Source organism: Natator depressus, chromosome 9, assembly GCF_965152275.1.
Source record: "Natator depressus isolate rNatDep1 chromosome 9, rNatDep2.hap1, whole genome shotgun sequence".
Classification (NCBI taxonomy): domain Eukaryota; kingdom Metazoa; phylum Chordata; order Testudines; family Cheloniidae; genus Natator; species Natator depressus.
The window spans coordinates 84,151,168-84,175,318 of NC_134242.1; the positions used below are offsets into that span (position 1 = coordinate 84,151,168).

The 24,151-nt window shown below is 43.3% G+C and overlaps 1 protein-coding gene across 4 annotated transcripts in view; it reads left to right on the top strand.

Moving 5' to 3' along the window:
* The window catches only part of COL4A6 (collagen type IV alpha 6 chain), a 186,079-nt gene that overhangs the window by 141,802 nt on the left and 20,126 nt on the right, over window positions 1-24,151 (top strand). For 3 of the 4 annotated variants that reach the window (XM_074962489.1, XM_074962490.1, XM_074962491.1), the window contains 13 exons: window positions 548-601; window positions 1,588-1,657; window positions 2,447-2,557; window positions 3,718-3,867; window positions 6,803-6,886; window positions 7,113-7,273; window positions 8,185-8,364; window positions 11,257-11,440; window positions 12,680-12,733; window positions 17,054-17,125; window positions 17,603-17,710; window positions 20,306-20,527; window positions 20,763-20,924. In XM_074962489.1, coding sequence (XP_074818590.1) covers window positions 548-601; window positions 1,588-1,657; window positions 2,447-2,557; window positions 3,718-3,867; window positions 6,803-6,886; window positions 7,113-7,273; window positions 8,185-8,364; window positions 11,257-11,440; window positions 12,680-12,733; window positions 17,054-17,125; window positions 17,603-17,710; window positions 20,306-20,527; window positions 20,763-20,924 — 1,612 coding nt within the window. The remainder of the gene's footprint in view (window positions 1-547; window positions 602-1,587; window positions 1,658-2,446; window positions 2,558-3,717; window positions 3,868-6,802; window positions 6,887-7,112; window positions 7,274-8,184; window positions 8,365-11,256; window positions 11,441-12,679; window positions 12,734-17,053; window positions 17,126-17,602; window positions 17,711-20,305; window positions 20,528-20,762; window positions 20,925-24,151) is intronic. The other variant, XM_074962492.1, reaches the window with a different exon arrangement.

Below are 24,151 nucleotides of genomic sequence, written 5' to 3' on the forward strand. Positions count from 1 at the left end.
AGTAGAGGGCAGCAGGGAATTTTGGTGGCTCTGTATCAGCAGCAGACTTCTCTGAACCATACACAGTCTTACCACACACTACTGGGAAATGGATAGTCAGTGAGAAGACTTTAAACTTACCTGGTTTAGTGCAAGTGACTTGGGGGAGAAGAGGAGGCAGGAGAGAGAAATTACATACTGGGCACGGTTTGCCGAATGTCCTCTCCCTCACCAACGGTCACAGAAATTCTGTCAGAGCCCTGAGGATGACATCCTGATTTTCCCTACTTCCCTACATTCCACCCCATCACCGCCCCCACCCTTCTAGCTGAGTAGGCCAAGAAAAGAGTCTTTTTGGAACTATGTTTCTCAGTAAGAGGGCCGTTGAGACAGTGCCACTGCAAACTTTTTCTTCCCATGGGCCATTCTTACTACTCCTGCAGACCTCCTGCAGGACAAGATACTGGGATTAAGATTCAAACACAGGTATTGGAGAGCACTAAAACGAGTCCTCCATGGGCCCTCCCTTCTTGTTTCATAAGCTAATGTTGTTGTGTTTGTTTTACAGGGTCAGTTTGGTCTTCCTGGTTTTCCTGGGCTGGATGGAGTGCAAGGAATGAAGGTAACTTCTCCAATGAGAACATTAAAGCATTGCTCCTATTACAGAATTTGTCATTACTCCAGTCAAATCTCTTTCTTTCTTCTGTATCATTGTGATGTTTTCTTTAATGTCACTTCTCCATCTGTTTCATTGTCAGGGTACTAAATTGGTGGTTATGGTTTTCTGGTGAACCCTCATATTTTAATTGCCTTATCTGAGTTGTCCTGATAATACTACGTTTTGTGTGTGATAGCTGTATGCTTCCTAGCTGGAGAGAAATGGGAGTACAGTCCCTTCCATATCCTTCAGTCTACCCCAGTGAATCTTCGCTATAGAAGGAGTAGAGATACTGGTCTACTCTCAGAGCACTATTGCTGGAAGAGACAACAAAACAACATTTCATCAGCAGGCACCATCAGGACATTAGTGATGAGATGCAGGGTGACATTGCCAACTCTTGATTATTTTAGTTGGGTGAAGTCACGTATGGCTGGAGGCTGGCATGCCGCACAAAGCTCAAGTTACTAAACTTCAGGGCTGAAGGGCCTGTAGATAATGACGGGTATGGGTGACTGAGACCTGCATGTATTAACAACCACGCACCTGGTCTTTTGCCAAGGGGTTGTACAGAACAGGGTGAGCAGGGATGTAAACCTGACATTGGTCCATATGTTGGCTTGATAAATGATGTTTTGTGAACACGGTACAAGGCTGCCAGTGCTCTCTCCGGAGCTAGCAAAATGCGGGCAAGTAAGGGATAAAAGCACCTTTCTGTGGACCGCCGTTAGTTTCATCATACAAGTATAGGTCATGCATGCAGAGATCATTAGGAAGAACAGAAGAGCAAAGGGAATAATTCATTAAAACAAGGAACCCTTGTTACATCAGGGAACTACTATTAACTTCGCCACTAAAGCAGATCCTTGCATAGTAACAGGCACTCTTTCTTCCCTGCTTTCTGGTCTTTAAAGAACTTGAAAACAATATGAATCTGTTTAAATTTACAGGGTGAATTAGGTGAAATGGGTCCTCCAGGCCCTCTTATTTCTCTCGATAGAGAAGATGGACTCGTCTCAGGTAACTCCTTAGATTTTGTTTTGCAAAGTAATTTTAAATGCACCTATTTTAATCCAAGTTATGTGCTTCTTATTCTTTTATGTTAATACAAATTTTCTTATCAACTCACCAGCACTGTTCAGTGGGCCAAATTCATCCCTGTTGTAATTACATTGACTTAGTGGTATTACTATAGGGATAAATTTGGCCAAGTGTGTGCAGCCTCAGAGTTTTCCATATATCTGCAACTCTCCCAATTAAATACAATGCTATGTGAATACAGGCGGAGTGATATGTTTAGAGCATCAGTGATTGACTGTGTTAGCATGATCCTGTGTATCTGGAGCTCAGAAAAATATATACCACCCCTAGGGCTTATTTCAGTGTAGCAATGCTATTAAGAGAAAACTCCCCCTTTTCTCTCTTGCAAATAAATAAGTTGAATACCTCTTTAGTATTCCAACTCACTCACTGTTGCTGGATATTATTGAGGAGAATAGTGTAGTAAATTCCAGGGCTGAATTAGGCATGGGGGAGAACAACATCTGCAGCTCCATTGGTGAGGGCAGAAATAACACAGGCTGGCTTCTGGATATAGTGCTTTGGGGCATAAGATGATCACTACCTGGGGACAGGGAGAAATTTCTGCCTGTGTTATTGTATTGGATGAATAGGTACATTAAAAAGGGGCCTGCACCTTTTGCTAGCACAGAGCAATGGCCAATGTGGGAGACAGGGGAGCGGACTACATGTACTCTGTCTGCAGGGTCATTCTTAAATTTTTCTCCTTTTAATATTTTTGTCCAATAGGTTTGCCAGGAGATCCCGGGATTCCAGGGACTCCAGGCCCTCGAGGAGATGAAGGGATTGTTGGTTTACCAGGCCTTCCTGGCACCCGAGGTCTCTCAGCTCTTGTTCGAGGTAAAACATTTGCTAATATGAGTTCAGAGTAAGCTGTTAGCATGCTGTTTGTCCACATGTTTGTAGCTGTCTTTGCTTATATATCGACACAATGAATTGATCAGCTGTTGATTCACTTATTAACGGAGGTGCTGAAATCCCCACTTCAGGCACTGCAGCATGCGTAACTTCACTTAAGCAGCCTTGGTGATACACTCTGCCAAGCGCAATAGCTAGAACATTGTAACCTGTGTGAGGAATAGTATTTTATATGAAAACAATTTAATTCAGAGATAGAGACAGATAACCGGGGAGAACCAATATCTAGCCTTTTTCTCATTTGCCATGCAAGACACACAGGATTTGATTTGATACCCTCTGAAGTCATTGACATTGACTTAAGCAGGAGCAGGATCAAGCCCATAGCAATTAGGGCATATCTTAGTGCATTTGCTGTGAATATGCAACACAGCTGTGTTCATGGCCTTTCTGTGTTTGTGAGTTCCCTGGCGAATGAGTTTGCTGGCAGTTTTGTTCACAGAAATGGAGAACTCTAAATAAATACTAGAAAATCTATTAAAAATGACTTCTGAGTGTAAATACTCACCCTGGAAACCGAAGCTAAGAGATGGATGAGCTAATCATGGTACCAAAACAATCTGGTGTGTCCAGTCAAAAGTAATCAATATAACCTGAATTTCACACATTGAACACTTGCCCTCAAATGATCTACAGATTGAGAATTATTTGTCAAATTATTTTGCTCCATGGACAATTTGCAAATAGGAAAAAAAGTCTATATTTGTCAAATTATCCACTATACATTATTCACTCATTAACAGTAATATAGCTTTTATATTGTGCTTCACATTTTCAGAATATATCATTAGCTTGCTTAATTATTTATGCTCACTAACCAAAGTGACTTAACTGAGGCTCTGCACTAATGCAGTATTTTCTCTGGCCTAGGCAGCTGCCTTTTATAATAGTAAAAAAAAGTGTGACTCTCAAAGATGGCTATTATTAATAGTCTTCCCTTTATGTGCAATGATAAGACTTCCTGCATGAACATAATATCAACCCAATGTGCAGTGGTAATCTTCATAAAATGAAAAATATCTGGATCCACATGCTGCTGGAGAGTTGGCTAACTACATAGTATATGCCTGTGTTCTCTTTAGGGGCACCAGGTCTCATGGGATTTCCAGGTATTCCAGGTATTACTGGTGAACCAGGAGACCAAGGGAGAGCAACAATTGGATTACCAGGCACTCCAGGCATAGGTGGTTTACCGGGTATGCCAGGACCTCCAGGACTGCCTGGTCCAGCACGTATGTAAACTTCTTAGACCTGCTTTTGTACAGGATTGAAATATAAACAGACCTAATAATATTTTGGGGTGCTCTCTCTCTCTCTCTCTCTATTTATATATATGTATATTTTTTACCATTGAAAAATATGCATCTGTCTATATTAAGTACTTATATGGCCCCTCATGAGCACTATATGTGAGTGCTCACAATCTGTAATGTATTTATCCTCATAACACCCTGGGAGGTAGGGAAGTGCTATTATGCCCATTTTACAGGTGAGGAACTGAGACAGAGAGAGACTAAGTAACTTGCCCATGGTCACGCTGGAAATCTGTGCCAGAGCGAGGAGTTGAATCTGGGATTCCCAAATCCTAGGCTAGCGCCCTAATCACTGGCCCAAGAAACAAAAGAAGTGGGGTATCAAACCTGGGGCCTCATACATGCAAGGCATGTGCTCTAGCACTAAGCTACATGCCTCAGTTACATGAAGAGCACATACTCTAGCATTGATCTACGTTCCCCATGTACAGTAGAACACCAGCTCTGTCTACTCAGTTTGGATTATTTCATTGACTAATCAGACTAACCAGGATGGGCAAGGATGGTGTCCCTAGCCTTTGTTTGCCAGAAGCTGGGAGTGGGCAACAGGGGATGGATCACTTGATGATTACCTGTTCTGTTCATTCCCTATGGGGCACCTGGCATTGGCCACTGTCGGAAGACAGGACACTGAGCTAGATGGACCATTGGTCTGACCCAGTAGGGCCGTTCTTATGTTTTTATGTAGTGATCTTGCATTCTGGAACACTGCCTTGTATGCTGGGTAAGGAATTTGGTGTTTTGTGCTGATGACCTGTCTTCCTCTTGATAAAGCTGAACTTTCAGGATATGAGGCTGACTTGAATAATCCAGTCAATGAAAATGTGATGGGTATTATGTTGTCCCTCAGTCTGTTGACATGGTATTGTCAGACAGTATTAAGTCAATGGGGAAGGCACAACCACTCCCTTATCAATAATTGATTCAGTTGAATATGTAGAATTAGGCCCTTTTACTGTTGCTAAAAAGTTCATACCTTTTTGCAGCAGTTTTGTTTTATTTGTTTGAATGGACGATTAGGAAGGTGTGTGCTGTTCAGTACAGGCAGTACCTCAGACCTAATGGGGTCTTTTAAAATGGCTTTACTGGATCTACTTAAAGCCAGGCCTGCCAATCACTTAATATCAGACGAGGCTGAATTTTGTTCTAAAACAGAGGCGGGCAAACTACGGCCCACGGGCCACATCCGGCTCTCCTAATGTTTTAATCTGGGCCTCGAGCTCCCGCCGGGAAGTGGGGACTGGGACTTCCCCGCTCTGGCACTCCAGCTGGGGAGCGGGGTCGGGGTCTTGCCCCACTCCGCACGGCTCCCAGAAGCAGTAGCACGTCCCTCCTCCAGCTCCTACGCATAGGGGCAGCCAGGGGGCTCCGCACACTGCCCCCACCCCAAGTGCCGCCCTCGCAGCTCCCATTGGCCAGGAACCACAGCCAATGGGAGTTGCAGGGGCGGCGCCTGCAGACAGGGCAGCGGGCAGAGTCATCTGACCGCGCCTCTGCGTAGGAACTGAAGGGAGAACGTGCTGCTGTTTCTGGGAGCTGCTTGAGGTAAGCGCCGCCCGGAGTCTGTCCCCTTACCCCCTCCCCTGCCCCAACCCCATGCCCCAGCCCGATCCCCCTCCTGCCCTCCAAACCCCTCGATCCCAGCCCGGAGCATCCTCCTGCACCCCAACCCCTCATCCCCAGTCTCATCCCAGAGCCTGCACCCCCTCCCGCACCCCAACCCCCAATTTTGAGAGCATTCATGGCCTGCCATACAATTTCCATACCCAGACATGGCCCTCGGGCCAAAAAGTTTGTCCACCCCTGTTCTAAAACAAAGTTTGTGTGGAAAGGATTTTAACCGTAGTATTTTCAAATCAATTTTCCCCTCTGTTTTCACTTTAACCCAAGTTCCACTCTCTTCTCCTACATGCAGATCAATGTAGGGAATAATCCTGCTGTGATGGAGAGGAAGTAGGGGGGAGGAGCAGATTGTTTTCATCTCTAACTTCAGTTAGCCAATTTGCCTTCCAGTCTCTTAGTTATTTTAAAATAAACTCCTGGTCCCAGCACACTGGCAAAGTAACTGGGAGAGAGGCTGGGGAGCTCTGCAGGGGACAGGCAGCTGGGGTGGGGTGGAGGATGCAGTCCTTCACGCCAGCAGCAGAGCCATTGTACAAACACTAGGTAACCCTGATAGCTCCTGTTCCCGTAGGCCACAAGAGCGCAATGGCAGTGGAACTGCATAGTCACAGATCCATTGATTTGCCCCCCCTTTCAACTGCTCTCCCCTCCTCCTTTAAAACCCTGTGCATTGGGGTGCAGGGAGTTCCCATAAAGTATGGCTTCCCAGGGCACATAGGATACAGCCCTCTCTGAAGGGTCCCAGCATCCTGCCTTCTCGGTACAGTGAAACCCCAGGAGTTCTACAACATCAGGTCCCAATGTGGAAATGGAGGCTGGGGGAGGCAAGGTTTGACCTAAATAATTTTCACTCTTCTCCAGAACCTCTCAGTTTCACCTTGGTTTGGTCTTGTGCCGGTTGTTTAGTTTTTGAAATAAGAAGCGTACCTGGCAGACCAAGAGAAAAGGAAAACCCCAGAGTATTAATACTGTGGGCTTCTTCTGCTGGTCTCTGTGGTACCCTACCAAGCCAAAGCAAACTTAACATGGACCACATTACGGTACTGGGCCACATTCTGTTCTTCATGGAACTGAAATCAGTGCAGTCGCATCCACTTATACCAGGACTCAGTATGGCTCCAGGCCATCTGCCCAAAGTAGCTGTTGTTGTGGCTGGCTAATGGAGCTGAATGAAATTTAGACTTCCCGTGCCTTTGCTGATATCCTTTCCTCCCTGTGTTTCTATCTGAAGAAATCCTCAATGGAGAACCTGGGGAACCAGGAAGACCTGGACAACGGGGGCCACCAGGAGTTTTGGGACTAAAAGGGACCAAAGGTGAAATTTACCTTAACTTTCCTACCTTGCCACTTGCATCATCATTGAAACGTGTGCAAAGTAGTGTGAAATGCTACCCAGCCAGAATGGCTTTACACTCACTTTGCTCATTTTGTACTCACCGATGACACCAAGTGCAAAGCAGTGTGCGGAGGTTCAGGCAATGGAGGTCCAATTATCTGTTTCCACAGTGCTGACAAAGACTCTCTTTCACTCTGTTTTCCAGGGGATCCAGGTGATTGTGCTTGTGATGGAGGAGTCACAGGAGCTGGACCAAAAGGTGCACCAGGCCCTCTGGGTCCACCAGGAAGCCCTGGTGAACCTGGGTTTAAGGGTTCTAGTGGAGATCCTGGCAGTGTGGGTGCACAAGGGCCGCGAGGGCCTCCGGTAAGTCAGGATAGGATTTCTTCAGTCTCCGCCGGTTAAAGGAAAAAGCGTTGTTCTCGAGCCATTGGCCAAAATTGTCTAAATTGAAACCTGAAGGATTTTTTTTTTTAATGATTGTTTCTGATTGGTTGGGTAAAAAGGCAAAAAACAATTTGTAGGAATAAGGTAAAAGCCCAGAAATGTCATCAATGCAAGGTGTTTGAGAGAGAAGGTGGGTGAGGTAATCTCTTTTATGAACCACCTCCTGTTGGTCAAAGCTCTCTATGTAAGCTCAAAAGCTGGTCTCTCTGCCCACCTGAAAGTGGGCCAGTAAAAGAGATTACCTCCCCCACTGTGTCTCTCTTTTGTCCTGAGACCAGCATGCCAACAACACCACCACATGCACCAATGCAAGGTAGTGATTCTGAGAACTCATTTGTCAGAGCAGAGACCTTTAGTCACCATAGGGCTAAACAGCTCTAGTCAAGTGGGAAGTAATGAGTATTGGGGTTATGGGCTCTCTCTGGGCCAGAGGTTGGTATGGAAATGAGAAATGCACTTGGATGAAGAAAAGATAGAGAGTAAAATGGTGATCTCTTTACATGTTGGTGGCAGTAACAGTAAGTGGGCCTCTCTGATGCAGTTCTTCCCTAGCTGCTGCTGTAATGCCATTTTTAAGTTGAGCTTTTATTTAAAAAAAAAGAAGAGTGAGATTTTCAAAGTGCTGAGCATAGGCCATCTGTGAGGACTTTTGAAAATCCCCCTCTAAATGTTTCAGAATAGTCATGTCAGCTTCAGTGAGCTCTATGCATTTGTTGTTAACTTATTATGTAAATATTTTATCTGTCATTAATTTTTTTCCTGCTCTTGAAGACTTCTGTGGAGTGAAGGCCCCATGTTCATGTATCTCTTTTTTCTCTTTCTGCCTGCAGGCTTCACCTGGTCAACCAGGTTCTCCAGGCCGTAAGGGAGAAAAAGGAGATCCATCTTTTGCAAGAGGCAGAGGTCTCCGTGGGGATCCTGGTGCAACAGGAGCCAGAGGGCCTTCTGGCATCCCAGGAACTCCTGGCAGAGATGGATTCCCAGGTTTACCAGGCCAACCAGGTCCTCCGGTGAGTTTATACTTATGCAACAAAAATAAGAGTGCTTCAAAATTGTAATTGTAAGAAGGAACAATGATAGTAAAATGGCTGAATCGTTAGTCGCGATTAGGCCTGCTTTAAGTGTCCAGAGATCTAAAGCTGTGCCTTGTATTCATAAACTGACACTCTGTGGATAGACTCTTATTTCATGTCATCCTAACAAGACAGAAATTTCATAGTTTCATGGCGTTTAAGGCCAGAAGGGACCATTAGATCATCTAGACTGATCTCCTGTGTAAATTTTACTTGGATACCCCTATATTGAACCCCGTGATTTTAGTTAGACTAAAATATTTCAGTCCTAAGGAAACTAAACTGTTGTGTGCCACAGGCAGAGGACAAGAGAGACCCAAGTGCCGAGGCCCCTCCAATGGCAGGGAATTAATTGGACGGATAAATGATGGTGGCAAGCACTGCTTGTATATGTACAAAGGAAAGTGCAATTCACAAATCCTGGGCTTGGTTTCCCACAGCAGCAGAATCTTCTCTAACCCTTCAACCACATTGGCATGATGCCACAGCATCATTTGTGACCATCAGCATCGCACAGGCTAATGACATTCCATCAAGCTGGTGGTGTTTTGAACAAGTCAAAGCAATTAGAATAAAGGGCCCTCACACACTTCTTACTCAGAGGATGACAAATCTGGAGCGAAAGTAATGTGCTATAAGAATTCCAGTGCTTCGTCTGGCCCAGGGTTTGGGTAAACTGCCCCAAAATCCTGACAGCTCTTGGTTGCCTTTACGAGTTAAAAGACAAAGATTTCTGTGCTCTCTTCTAAGGACTTGTCTTTGCTACAGTTTGCAATCTTCTTTAACACATGGTAACTAATATGACCTATCATAAACTATAGCGGAGAGAAGGAACAGAAATGCATTTAATAATAGTCCTCTTCAATCGGCCAGTTAAGGTTTGTGTACACTACAGACTGCAATAATGTTTTCACACGTCAGCTAACACAACAGTAAACTCTAGGGCACATGAGCTCTAAGTTGACTTATTAAGTCAATTTCTTAGTCTTCAAAATCTTTCAGGCACTGCTCCCATGGGAGAATGAGTGGAGCCAGAGGGTAAAGATTGCAAAGCAGGAGTCATATATGAGTTGGAATTTGAAGTGCCCAGCTGGATGATTACTGTAATATTTACACTTACGTGCAGCTGAGCAGTGCTAAGCAGGACAGTTTGTTAAGGAAAATCTATTCCAAAGGCTCTCGCCGTCTGAACAGGAATTTCTCTCTCCTTCAAGATTAATAATAGCCCCTCAACACATCTCTGATTACACAATCATAAGATAAACTATAGGTAAAGTCTGAGAGAGAGAGAGAATTCTCAAGCGACAGGCACTACTTTCATTTTAAGATTTGTTCTTTTTAAAAACAAAAGATACTATCGACCAAATTTTAAGAGTCGAATACTAAAACAGAAAAAGCTGACCGTGAACGTTTTAAGCAGAAAGATACAGGCAAACATGTAATATTTATATTTTGGCAAATATAATGTATAATGCAGTGGTTTAAGTAGAGTTTCCTGCATTTGAAAAGATTGTGAGCATTAAATTTACAAGATTTCCATATACTTTATCCATAGAATCATAGAATATCAAGGTTGGAAGGGACCTCAGGAGGTCATCTAGTCCAACCCCCTGCTCAAAGCAGGACCGATCCCCAATTAAATCATCCCAGCCAGGGCTTTGTCAAGCCTGACCTTAAAAACTTCTAAGGAAGGAGATTTCACCACCTCCCTAGGTAATGCATTCCAGTGTTTCACCACCCTCCTAGTGAAAAAGTTTTTCCTAATATCCAACCTAAATCTTCCCCACTGCAACTTGAGACCATTACTCCTTGTTCTGTCATCTGCTACCACTGAGAACAGTCTAGAGCCATCCTCTTTGGAACCCCCTTTCAGGTAGTTGAAAATAGCTATCAAATCCTCCCTCATTCTTCTCTTCCATAGACTAAACATCCCCAGTTCCCTCAGCCTCTCCTCATAACTCATGTGTTCCAGCCCCCTAATCGTTTTTGTTGCTCTCCGCTGGACTCTTTCCAATTTTTCCACCTCCTTCTTGTAGTGTGGGGCCCAAAACTGGACACAGTACTCCAGATGAGGCCTCACCAGTGTCGAATAGAGGGGAACGATCACGTCCCTCGATCTGCTGGCAATGCCCCTACTTATACATCCCAAAATGCCATTGGCCATCTTGGCAACAAGGGCACACTGTTGACTCATATCCAGCTTCTCGTCCACTGTAACCCCTAGGTCCTTTTCTGCAGAACTGCTTCCGAGCCATTCGGTCCCTAGTCTGTATCCGTGCATTGGATTCTTCCGTCCTAAGTGCAGGACTCTGCAATTGTCCTTGTTGAACCTCATCAGATTTCTTTTGGCCCAATCCTCCAATTTGTTTAGGTCCCTCTGTATCCTATCCCTACCCTCCAGCGTATCTACCTCTCCTCCCAGTTTAGTGTCATCTGCAAACTTGCTGAGGGTGCAATCCACACCATCCTCCAGATCATTTATGAAGATATTGAACAAAACCGGCCCCAGGACCGACCCTTGGGGCACTCCACTTGATACCGGCTGCCAACTAGACATGGAGCCATTGATCTGTACCCGTTGAGCCCAACAATCTAGCTAGCTTTCTGTCCACCTTATAGTCCAGTCCACCCGCATAATCCAACACATTTGAAACTTGCTGCTAAGAATTTAGGCTGGAGCCTTCTCCACTAGCATCACAGTGTCCAATAGAATCACTTAGAGCAGCGCAAAACCCAACAACATTTTGGTACACTTGTCAAAACTGCGGCAATGTGCAATTGTTCCAGGTTCTCTTGGTTCTAAGCTGTAACTGTCTTTGCTATATGTAGGGTGATGTTGGACTAGGCTTTCCAGGCGAAAAAGGCCTGCCAGGATTACCTGGCTCCAAGGGCCGGCGTGGGGAGAGCGGTCTTCCTGGCATTGGTTTCCCAGGTCCTAGTGGAGTTCGCGGCCCTCCAGGTGACCCAGGAATGGATGGTTTTCCAGGACAACCAGGTCTTCCAGGTCCTCCAGGTAGGCTTGTTAGGGACTACTGTCATTCTGAAAAGCTGCAATGCCCCTAAAAACCAGCCAACCAAAGAAATACTCCACTTCATAATGGGATCCTAGTATTTTCAAAGAAGTAAACTAGATGTCTATTTTTAAATTATTTGTGGATAGTCTATAGGCAGGTCAGACCTGATCCTGCAGTCCTCACTCACCCACATAATCCTGCTGAAATCAATGAGATTACTTAGAAGAGTGTGGACTACTCATGCCAGTAAGGGGTGCAGGATGGGGCTACTGACAATAGCTAATTTTATAGCTAGTAGCAAACCTAAGGTGATTTTCTGCTAGGGAAGTGGTTAAGATGAAAAAGCTTTAGATAAAGAAAGGCATAAAAATTAGAGCTACATATAATAAAATATGTGCAAGACTCAGTGACTGGGAACTTCTCATGGTAACCAAACACCGGGATCAGTTTTGACTGATTTCACTAGGTCCTGCCTATATTTAGCTGGTGGTACGCTACTAATGAGTGTGTTGCAAGTTCCACTCTGTGCCAATTTACAGAAGATATGAGTTGCTAGACCCTGGCTACAGAGCTCTTTAGCGCAAGCTGAAGAAGTTGATGCTTTTAGCTCTGGCGGTTCCCCGGTTCAGTCCCTGCTGAGTCAGCCAAAATAGCAGACATGACATGTGCAGCTTGAGAACGGTTGCAGGGCAGATGTAGTATTCGTTTGATAGAGTTGATATGACCATACAGAGCTAGGTACACTTAATGACAAGTGAAGAATCCAGTAAATCTGGGCTTTATAGGTGATATTTCAGATATGCTAGAGTCTGGAAAATGGTTTCACCACCAAACTATTGCACATAAATATTCCCTATGTCTAGATTTTAAAGCTGGCATATTAAGGGGATTTTAACAAAAGCAATATCTTTCCTTTTCTGCTGCTGCTTTTTATTGTGTTTTCCACCTTGTTCGTGTATATTTAACCTTCTGTATTTGCAATGCTTGCACTATTAGTAATACAACTAAATATATTCACAGACATAATATTTTCCCCAAAACCCTAGTCACTGCTCAAATGACATTGAACTGAATTCAGTTATTCTTCTGACTCTCAGGATGAAACCAGACATGTCTACAATGTACACAAAGGAAAATGTCTGTGAGCATGTTTGGCCTATTGGTTAAAAAAAGATGCTTTCGATCGTGTGGGTTTTCTGACATGGTTTAACCTGTGCTCCTTTGCTTGGCTGGTATAGGTGACTGCTGCTGCGGTGAGAAGGTTGGTAAAGGAGTCTTAGACACAGAGGGAGGTGAGAGCTAGGCCTTAGTGTTTGCAAGAATAGCAATGGGAAGAGTCCCCATTCTTCCCATCATTGCACAGACCCCCGGAATGGCATGTTACAAAGCACCGGTGTTGCATTTGGGCTGATTTATGTTGGCCAACACTGGCATCCCATTGGAACTTTCTACATATGCCTTTTCCTGACTCATGTTGTGCTAAATGCTAAAAGCTCTGCTAACCTATAGTATGTGTATATAGCTTGCTTATTAAAACATCTCTTACAAGGGCTGCTAAATCCAGATTGCATCATCAGATAACTAGAGGGAATATGCTTCATGCACTGACATTCACAGTCTCATGAATACTGGGTATCAAATAGGATGCATCATAAGTCAACACATTATGTGAGTGTTACATGAAAGCCTCGCTAACAATGAATGGCTTTTTTTGTAGAAGAGCATCTATAATCAGAGAACGTAGATGAGTGTGAATAAGTCATTAGCCAACTCAATTTACACCTGCACGGATATTTGTGAGAAAACTGTGAGAAAACCATCTCTCTAATACTTGGAAATCATTGCATTTCTTAAAAAACACTTTTGATGTATTAAGCTTCATCTAACATTAAAGAAATCTGCTTGGTCAGAAGAAATAATTGCTGTTTACACTGCACTTATTGGAAGGTTTTATGATGAAGACCAGAGAACATTTTAAAGAAAGACATTGACCTACTGAAATTATCTTGCCAAAGGCAACATCAAGGAATTTTGCCTAAGACCACACAAAATGCAGTTACAGTAGATCAGATTAAAATTCTCATTTAAAAAATAAATGCTGTATTAGGACCTATTCATGCAAACCTTCTTGCATGTGCTGAATTCCTACTCAAGTGAGTAGTCACACTGATTTTCCTTGAGTTGCCTTCAACTGATATCTGTGACCAGTGGATAGAGTGTTAGAACAATACTTCTGCACAGTTAGCGAGCACTATTATGAAATTGCTCAGAAGTGCTATTGGATTACCCATTTTGTGCCATTGTTGCAATTCCCAGCAGCCTCTCGCTATGTTTTCACAATTGACTTGTTCCCCTGGCCTTCGGAGGCCATTGTCTGTATTGTGAGAACATAGGGCATTAAGTAGCTGGTGGGCACTAAGCCTTGGTTACTTCATTGTGCTACAAGACCCCAGGAATATGTGAAAACCATTTCTTTAGCGTATTACCATTGCCCTTCAATTGCTCCACAAATACCAATTCCCATTGTGCTACCACTCTAGTGCTGGCTAGTTACATAAAGTATTGAATAGTGTCATTTTCTGGACATTCACTTAAGCAGGCTCTTAAAAAAATGTGTTTGAATATAAAAATGTTAATTAAACTGCCCTCTCTGAGCTGGTTGATGGATTGGACATCCCCTTTTTGAAAAATGGCATTCTACACAATGCTGTGATTGTGGAGGGATTATCGGAGATGGATTTTAAAACATTCAGTGTCAGGCTCAGGAATGCAGAATGCCAGGATCTGAGCAAAGAAATCACATCTTTAAATGTTGCTACCCTCTGAACAGTTAAAGTAATCTCCTATAAATGTACCTATAGGTAGGCAGCAAACTGAAAGTTAACATTCTGAAACCTAAGAACTTGTTTCTCACATCTCTCTACCTCTGAACATAAATTAGACTGGTGAATGTTTTATTGTATTTATCTATTTTGATGCTCCTTGCTTTAAGTCTAAAATGCAGGATTTAAAGCTGAGCTGTGGTACCATCTAGAAAGAGCAGTGGTTGGTTTTAAGGCAGAATCAGTATGCAAGTATTGTTGCAAAGTTTTGTATGTGTGTTATTCAGGGGTTAGTCACTTAGAAATTCATTCTGTTATCAACTAATGCCCCGCATCAAGGTAAAAGTAATGAACTTGAACACTGACCTTTGGTCTTCCCGTATCAAAGCAGAACATCTCCTGTTGTTTCTTCTAGTACGTGCACAGCAGTGTCAAAACACAAGTACATTAGAGCCCTAGGGGGTTTCCACCTCCACACACCTCTTCCCCTTTCCCCCTCCCCCCCACCCCAGCTCCTGCACCTTCACCTTCAACTTCATATCTCATTAGCTGAGGTTAAGGCTGCCAGCAGCCCTGATTAACTGGAATTTGTGATTTGGGTCTTTTCTCTCTTCTCCCCCGCTGCCCCATCTTGTGATCACATGAATCAGAATCACAAAATCATTGAATTTGGAGTTGGGGGCAGAATCTAGAGGTGGGGAGTGGAAAAGGGTCACCCAGTCTGGAACTCTCATGAGATAAGCTGCTCTCACAAGACCTTTGCCAGTTTTACTGGAATCTCTTGAGAACAGCCCACAAGGTTTTGATGCCATTGATTGAATCCTAACCCTAGCTCTGATTCAGCCTCAAAACTAAATGGAATCCATACACCACCTTCTTAGCCCATCAATAAAAAAGACCTCTTATGTCATTTAATCTTTCTTTTGGCCATTGCCTCATCCCCCATGGGTTCCCTATTCCTGCTGTTGATTAAAATCAGAAGTGAGCCATATTGATTATCTCTGGTATAACTCTATTGTCTTCATTGGATTGACACGAGGAATGATTTTATCTCAGTGTCTTTTATTGCTAAAACTCAGAAGCCATCTGAGAATTGCCATTATTTGAAAGTGTCGTTTACAAAATGAAGTCTTAGGCTCACACTATCCCACTGTCAGTAAAAGATCTAGACTTACTTTTCCCGGTCCACTCATTACGTCTGACAGCAGCAGAAATGCAGCCGAGATTGGAGTGCCTTGCCTGGTGATGCAGCCCAAGTGTTGGGCTGGAATATCAGGTTGGGAGTGGGAATTGAGTGGCAAGCTCTTGCAGAATTAATTGTAAAAAACAAGAAGCAGCTAATCCACAATTGCTGATTGGTTAATCACTGAACCTGCAGAAAAAATTGCACCAGATTTTAATGGCCCAGTATTAGTAATCAGTGGAGTAACTAGCTATTTAACTTTTTGTATAAAAAGACTCCAAAAGGGGAGGGGCAGGAAAAAAGTCCCCCTTCCTCCCCCTCAAAAATATGGTCTTAACCTAACTCTAAGGATCAGTTCTGACGTGACATTGATTCAGATAAAATATATTTTTTAATCCTTTAGGGTTTCGTTTTTAGGAGGTTAATTTATTCTAGGAGTTTTTAGGCCAAGCCTGCTCTAATAGTGTAGGCCCTAACCCTGCAGTCCTTTTACTTAACCAAATGCCTATTGAAGAAAGTGGGATCTATTTCTTAATATAAAGGGACCGCAGGATTGGACTCCCTAGTTAGTAATGTCAGCAGTCATGTGTTGTTAGCACTACTGTATCCATGGTGTGTCAAATTGCCAGAGTCTGACAAAGGTGAACATTGCAGACGTAAGAGATTTATCAAATAAATTTGATAGACTGATGGCTCTGATAACGCCACTCAGACCTCATCCCACTGATAAGTTAGATACTTTCGTTTCTCATAGAAGGAACACAATGAGCTGTACAACCACTGATTCCTATTTGCTGCTCGTACACTAACAACTAAGCCGTGTGGTTACTTTTCAGACTGATGGACTATAGAAGAATCGGTTGGAGAAAAAGCAGAATTAAAAACAAATACACTCGTGCACACACAAAACTCTAGAGTAAACCTGTGGAAGGACCCAGCAGAAAGCACAAACATGGGGACAGTCAAGAAGGGCCAAGATTTTTAAAAATGAGTGCCTAAATTTTGCTTCCTACATTGATTTTTGTCATTGAATAAATTACTTGAGTTTTCAAAAGTTCTGGGCACCCATTAGCTCCCCCAATGTAAGCTGACTCAGTACTTAAACTGTACACTCCTTGGGGCTGGGACTGTCTTTTCAATCTGTTTTTACAGTGCTAAGCACAGTGCAGCCCAGATCCTTGACTGGGGCTCTTGAGTGTTACCATAATACAAATAATAAATAGCAGTTCTTATGTTCTTGTTTTCAGTTCTCATCACCATTTTACAGGTGGGGATACAAACCCGGTCACACAGTGAGTCACAGTCAGGGCTGGGATTAGAAAATAAATTGAACTCGCAGTCTTGTGCTCTAGCCACTAGCCCACACTTCCTCTCTTTAGTTTAGCGTCAGTAAACTTAGAACATCAACAACTTTAGCCACGACCGTCCCACAAGGCATTAGATTTTGTTACCCTGTGGCAGATGTGAATGTGCATTACATGTAGTGATTTGCAGTGCATAGGTTCACTCATCATTGCACATAATTTAGTCTGGACATTCAATGTTCTCATCATAACCAGCTAACTACAAGGGAGCCAGGTGCAGTTTCAGCGTATTTCTTTTTCTAGGGATCACCTTGCCCTGTGTAGTTCCTGGAGGGTTTGGTGCCCCTGGGCCTCCAGGCATACCAGGACGTCCAGGTATGGAGATTGACTTTTAAATACTCTATGTAATACACTGGCTTTTTGTCTGTGATGAGTCTCCCTCCAGTGAGGAGATATCCTGCTGCTTAATCACAGTTAAATAATAGTTACTCCTGTAGCTCAGGTGGGTGGGGCTTGTGTTTGCTTCCTGGAAGTGCTGGGTTTGATTCCCACTGACAGTTGTGCTGTCTATATATATATATGTGTGCAGCTCCTATTCAGAACTGTGGAAGTTATTGTTAATGAGGGGTGTAGAGAACTTTTGCCCTTCTATGCAGCTCCTCCAAACAAAACACTTGTCCCTCTGTGTTTGTTCAGTTGATGAGATGATCACAGACTTGGGGCGGCATTGACTAGTTTAAATTAGTACAGTAGTTGGGCGTTTTGTGGTTAGCTTTGCATGAAATATCTAATCCCACCTCACAAGAATATGCTTGTGTCTCCCATCCTGAATTGAATTTTTTTAATCCTCAGGTCCCAAGGGCAGACCGGGGTTTCCAGGCATTCCAGGTCAACCTGGATTACGTGGATCAAAAGGACAACCAGGTATTCCAGGATCAATGGCATTGCCAGGAGCACCAGGTAAGAAAGGAGTTAGTTATGGAACTTCAGATTGTCTGTTTAATGTACCATATTTTGTCAGTGGGGCTCTCAAACTCTTTACCCGTCCTCTTCTATTCATGAGCACCCAGACCGCTCCCCATCCTAGTGATGATCGTTGTTATTTTAGAGCCATTGCTACATGGGAAAATAATATTGGGGAAGTACTGAATGTGTTTTTAGCTGCCTTTCATATTTTATGAGGAGAGATTAATAAGACTGGGGCTTTTCAGCTTGGAAAAGAGATGACGCGGGGGGGGGGATATGACGGAGGTCTATAAAATCATGACTGGCGTGGAGAAAGTAAATAAGGAAGTGTTCTTTACTCCTTCTCATAACACAAGAACTAGGGTCACCAAATGAAATTAATAGGCAGCAGGTTTAAAACAAACAAAAGGAAGTGTTTCTTCACACAATGCACAGTCAACCTGTGGAACTCTTTGCCAGAGGATGTTGTGAAGGCCAAGACTATAAATGGGTTCAAAAAAGAACTAGATAAATTCATGGAGGATAGGTCCATCAATGGCTATTAGCCAGGATGGGCAGGGATGGTGTCCCTAGCCTCTGTTTGCCAGAAGCTGGGAATGGGTGACGGGGTGGATCACTTGATGATTACCTGTTCTGTTCATTCCCTCTGAAGTACCTGGCATTGGCCACTGTCGGAAGACATGATACTGGGCTAGATGGACCTTTGGTCTGACCAAGTATTGCTGTTCTCATGTTCTTAATGTGATGTAGCAGCTACGACTAAGGAGAAGAGCCAGCAACCATGTGACCATTGAGCTCAAGTGTTCTATGGGATACAGTTTGGAAACCACTGATTTTTAGTGTAAAATGGGTATGGCATCTGCATGGCTACCCCAGTCACTTGGCGGTGTGGCTATGGGTGTGATAATCAGTATACAACATTTGAAACGCTTTTTACGTTCTGTGATTTTTGTGATGTTTGTAGTCAAACATACAGAGTAATACGCCATGCAGAACACCAGAAAAGTCACAAGGGAGGATTTTTAAAGTGTGTTTTCCTTCTGTCTGTTTGTCCCTGAGGAGACCTGGCCTAAATGAGGAAATCATTGCAGAGGCATTGCTGACCTTAATTCCCTCTAAGTTGCACGGCCGCACGCTGCTTATTAAACCCCATGCAGGGGCTCAGGGCTGCAGTGGGGAGAGATGCCTCTTCCCCAGCATGGACCTGCCGTGCTAGGGAGAGGTGCCTCTCCCCGCCGGCCCCAGCATGGACCTGCTGTGGTAGGGAGAGGTGCTTCTCCCCGCCAGTCCCAGCACGGATTTGCCGTGGCCGGGGGAGAGGCACCTTTCCTCCCCCCAGCCCAGGTGCTGCTGCAGGGAGAGAGATCTGGGGGAAGTCCTCTTTCCCCGCCGTAACCCCCGGGCAGCCTGCACCCCAAACCACTCATCCTTGGCCCCTCCCCAGAGCCCGGAACCCCCCTTGCACTCCAATCCTCTGCCCCATCCCTGAGTCCCCCTCCCACATTCTGAACCCCTCGGTTCCACCCCCAGCACATGAATTTTGTTATGTGCACCAATATGACGGTGATGTGTGACACATCACCATCATATTGGTGCACATAACAAAATTAATTCCGTACATGGGTGGAAAAAATTAGAGTGAACACTGTTGCTGACATGAAAATGCTCAGTTGTTTTGTCCTTGCAGCAGTTTAGCAACACTCTTGATGGTTTCAGAGTAACAGCCGTGTTAGTCTGTATTCGCAAAAAGAAAAGGAGTACTTGTGGCACCTTAGAGACTAACCAATTTATTTGAGCATAAGCTTTCGTGAGCTACAGCTCCTTCATCGGATGCATACTGTGGAAACTGCAGAAGTCTTCTGCAGTTTCCACAGTATGCATCCGATGAAGTGAGCTGTAGCTCACGAAAGCTTATGCTCAAATAAATTGGTTAGTCTCTAAGGTGCCACAAGTACTCCTACTCTTGATGGTGTCCTTTCAGCACTTCCACACACCATGCTTTCCAGCCTTTGTTGTACCAGTGTGTTCTAGGACTCCTGAATCATCTACCCCATCGTGCCAAATGCTCTCCTTGGGAACCCTAGGGCTTTTGGGGATAGCCACACATGAGGCACTGCAGCGTAGGATAGAGTGAGATGGACTGGGTGAACAAGTGCAGCTGCAACATTTGTGACTTGCCCTTACTAGTGAGACACAGTTTATAGACTCCGATGGTTGTAGTCAGACTGTAAGTAATGCCTTTGTTGTAGGCAATGCATCCATCTGGTAAAACCAGTACTTGTAAAGCAGTAGAGATTGCTAGTGTGTGTGCATTTATAACTTCAAAATGCTCTAAAATCTTAATTTCGTTTAAGATGAAAAAAACTTGTTTAGAAAACCAAAGGTCTTCCATTTAGTTTCCCTTCTTTTTGTCCTTTTCCACCCCTTTATTAAACATTCAAAACCAAAAAATATTTCTGTTTTCAAAACTAATTTTTTCTGTATGAAACAAAAAAAGTGCATTTGTTAGACATTTTAATTCATACGGACATTGTTTCCCTCCTGCTGTGTATTTTCTGCTGTGTATTATTGGCTGGATTTTTCTTTAAGGCTTTCCTGGGCCTCGTGGAGATCAGGGACCACAAGGGCTTCCAGGACTTGATGGAACAGATGGTTTCCCTGGAAAGATGGGAACGCCTGGCTTGTCAGGGGCAAAAGGAGCTCCTGGTGAAGTGTTTGGTGCTGAAAGAGGAGCCCTGGGTGAGCGTGGCAGACCTGGATTCCCAGGAGATAAAGGACTTGCTGGAGAACCTGGATTTCCTGGACAGAAGGGTGAGCACCCTTGCTGCTGGTTTTCTGGAATCTGGAGCTGTTTATCTTTCAGAAAAAATGTTACTTTCTAGTATCTTTTTGAGGCCAGTTCATCAGTTCCTCTGAGCTGTTTGTAGTTCCGTATTTACTAAGTTTCCCTGAGCATCTAGTGTAATTCTGGATTGATTTATACAAGTTTTAAAAGCAGGTAACTGTATTCTCACCTGTGAAGTAACATCCCACCTCTCACTCTCAGGTGTTGATGGAAGGCCTGGCTTACCGGGTTTTAAAGGCGAACGGGGTAATCCAGGGCTCCCAGGTATTGATGGATTGCGAGGACCTCCTGGTGCTGGAGGTCCGTTTGGCATTAAAGGAGAACCAGGTCCCAGGGGAGCAGTTGGCTTCTCAGGATCACCAGGTATGTAGTGTCTCCGATGAGGCTGAGTGGCTTAACCAAACACCAGGATGTTAAATAAGATTTAGAATAGATTTGCTGTTTGCTAGGAGTTAACCTGGGGTTGCTACCCAGTGGGGCTGGATGTGTGTATCTGATCGCAGAATTTGGGCCTCGGGATAGACTCCTCGCAGCCAGAAATGGTGTTATTGTGCTATAAGCCATCAGAGGAGAAGGTAGAATGAAGTATCTTAAAAATACCAGTTTTTAAATTACTTTATTATTGCATATTTGCTGGATGAATGATGAATCTCAATGTTCATGCTTTAATTCAAATACATAACAAATTGTTAGAAAAGTGACCCTTGTCAGAGGGCAAAATCCTATTAACTTGGATGGGCTGAAAATTGCTGGGCTTCTTGGCACAACTATACGTATCTTCTTCATCCCCTGAGACAGTGGAAGACCATCTTGATTCCCCCTCCCTTCATGGGCCCAAGGGACTCTGAGTAGAGTAGTGGCTTTTGAGTTGCGCTACACAGGGTCTTTCCTGGTAGCACAATATGCAACATTATGACAATCAAGCAAAGGAGAGACCAGATGTTTAGTAGAAAATAATGATCTGTGAGAACATCTGTCTCTTACACAGTGATTTGCAGAATGACAAAGCTGGAGAACTATTTGAGGAGAGAAATAAACTAAAGTTATACCCCAAATAAAAAAAAAGTAACAGGACCAAAAAAAATGCCACAATGGCAAACAGAGTAAAAGAGGTGATTAGAGGCAAAAAAATCCTTTAAAAATTAAAAGTCAAATTCTACTGAGGAAAATAGAAAAGAGTATAAACTCTGGTAAGTCAAATGTAAAAGTATAATTAGACAGTCCAGAGAAGACTTGGAAGAGCAAATAGCAAAAGACACAAAAACTAACAGGAAATGTTTTTTAAGTATATCAGAAGCAGGAAGCCTGCCAAACAATCAGGAGACAATCAAGGTGCTAAAGGAGCATGTAAGAAAGAGAAGGCTGTTGCAGAGAAGCTATATGAATTCTTTTGCATAGGTCTTCACTGCAGAGGATGTGGGGGAAATCCTCACACCTGAGCCATTCTTTTTAGTTGAAAGATCTGAAGAACTGTATCAGACTGAGGCGTCAGTAGAGGCGGTTTTGGAACAAATTGATCAGTTTAACTGTAATAGGTCACCAGGATCAGATGGTATTTACCCAAGAGTTCTGAAGGAACTCAAATATGAAATTGCAGAACTAACTGTGGTACGTAACCTATCCTGTAAATCAGACTCTGTACCAGATGACTAGAGGATAGCTAATGCAATGCCTGTTTTTAAAAAAGTCTCCGTAGGTGACCCAGGCAATTACAGGCCATTAAGCCTAACTTCAGTACCAGACAAATTGATTAAAACTATAGTAAAGAACAGAATTACCAGACACATAGATGAACACAATATGTTGAGGAAGAGTGAACACGACTTTTGTAAAGGGAAATCATGCCTTACCAATGTATTAGAATTTTTTGAGGGTATCAGAGAGCATGAGAACAGGGGGGATCCAGTGGATATAGTATTCTTGATCTTCCCCAAAGCCTTTGGCAGGGTCCCTCCCCAAAGGCTCTTAAGAAAAGTAAGCAGTCATGGGATAAGAGGGAAGTTCCTTTCATGTATCAGTAACTGGTTAAAAGATAGGAAACAAAGGCTAGGGATAAATTTATCAGTTTTCACAGTGAAAAGTGGTAAGTAGCGGGATCCCTAAGGATCTGTGCTGGGACCTGTGCTGTGTAATATATGCATAAATGATCTGGAAAAGGGGTAAACAGTAAGGTGTCAAAATTTGCAGATGATACAAAATTGATCAAGATAGTTAAGTGCAAATCTGACTACGAAGAGTTACAAAGGGTGACTGGGCAACAAAATGGCACATGAAATTCAGTGTTGTTAAGTGCAAAGTAATGGATAATGGAAAATATAATCCCAACTATACGTACAAAATGGCAGGTTTCAGAGTAGCAGCCGTGTTAGTCTGTATCCGCAAAAAGAACAGGAGTACAAAATGGTGCGATCTAAATTAGCTGCTACCACTCAAGTCATAGTGGAGAGTTCTCTGAAAATAATTGCTGTGTGTTCAGTGGCAGTCAAAAAAACTAACAGAATGTTAGGAACCATTAGGAAAGATGATAAAACAGAAAATATAATAATGCCACTATATAAATCCATGGTATCCCCACACCTGGAATCCTGTGTGCAGTTTAGGTTGCCCCATCTCAAAAATAATATATTAGAATTGGAAAAAGTGCAGAGGGCAACAAAAATGATTAGGGGCATGGAACAGTTTCCAAATGAGTAGAGATTAAAAAGACTGGAACTGTTAATTTTAGAAAAGAGACTACCAAAGGCAGGTTATGATAGAGGTCTATGAAAGCGTGCCTGGTGTGGAGAAAGTGAATATTTACCCTTTCACATAACACAAGAACTAGGGGTCACGCAAAGAAATAGGCAGCAGGTTTAAAACAAAAGGACGTACTTCTTCACACAACACACAATCAGCCTCTGTAACTCGTTGCCAGGGGAAGATGTGAAGGCCAAAAGTATAACTGGCTTTAAAAAAGAATTAGATCTGTTCATGGAGGATAGGTCTGAAGCATCTGACAACTGGCCACTGTTAGAAGACAGGATACTGGGCTAGATGGACCCTTGGTCTGACCTAGTATGCCCATTCTTGTGTTCTTAAATACTAATCTCAGAGTTGCCTCTGAGATTAGCATTATAAAGTGGACACCAAAAAGTATTGTTTTTTAAGTTGGAGGAGGCTTTTTCTTCTGTGTAGTTTTATATTCTTGGTAGTTTGCATGACGACTCCCCTGCCTTTAATTAATTTTTTAAACCCACTAATTGGTGGATGATAAACTTTAAGTGACTAAGGTTTTGCTGCAGTATTCTTTCTGAGTCATTAATTTCTTTAGTGCCCTTGTGCTTTCTGTTCACATATTTCTATTTTTCCTTCACCATTTTTCTATTCCGTTTACCATCAACTCTCCATTTCTGATGTCACACTGTTCGGTTATGTGTTCTTCACATAGGCTGTCAAGGTGAGAAAATCCACTGTAGCATAAAAGGTCATGAACTAACTGCCTAGCTTTTAAAATGCTACAAGAATTGCATTGACTATAGGTTGCACCCCTTATTTTAACCGTACCAGAGAGCAAAGAACCATTGCACCGAGTATGCTCAGATGGTAACAAA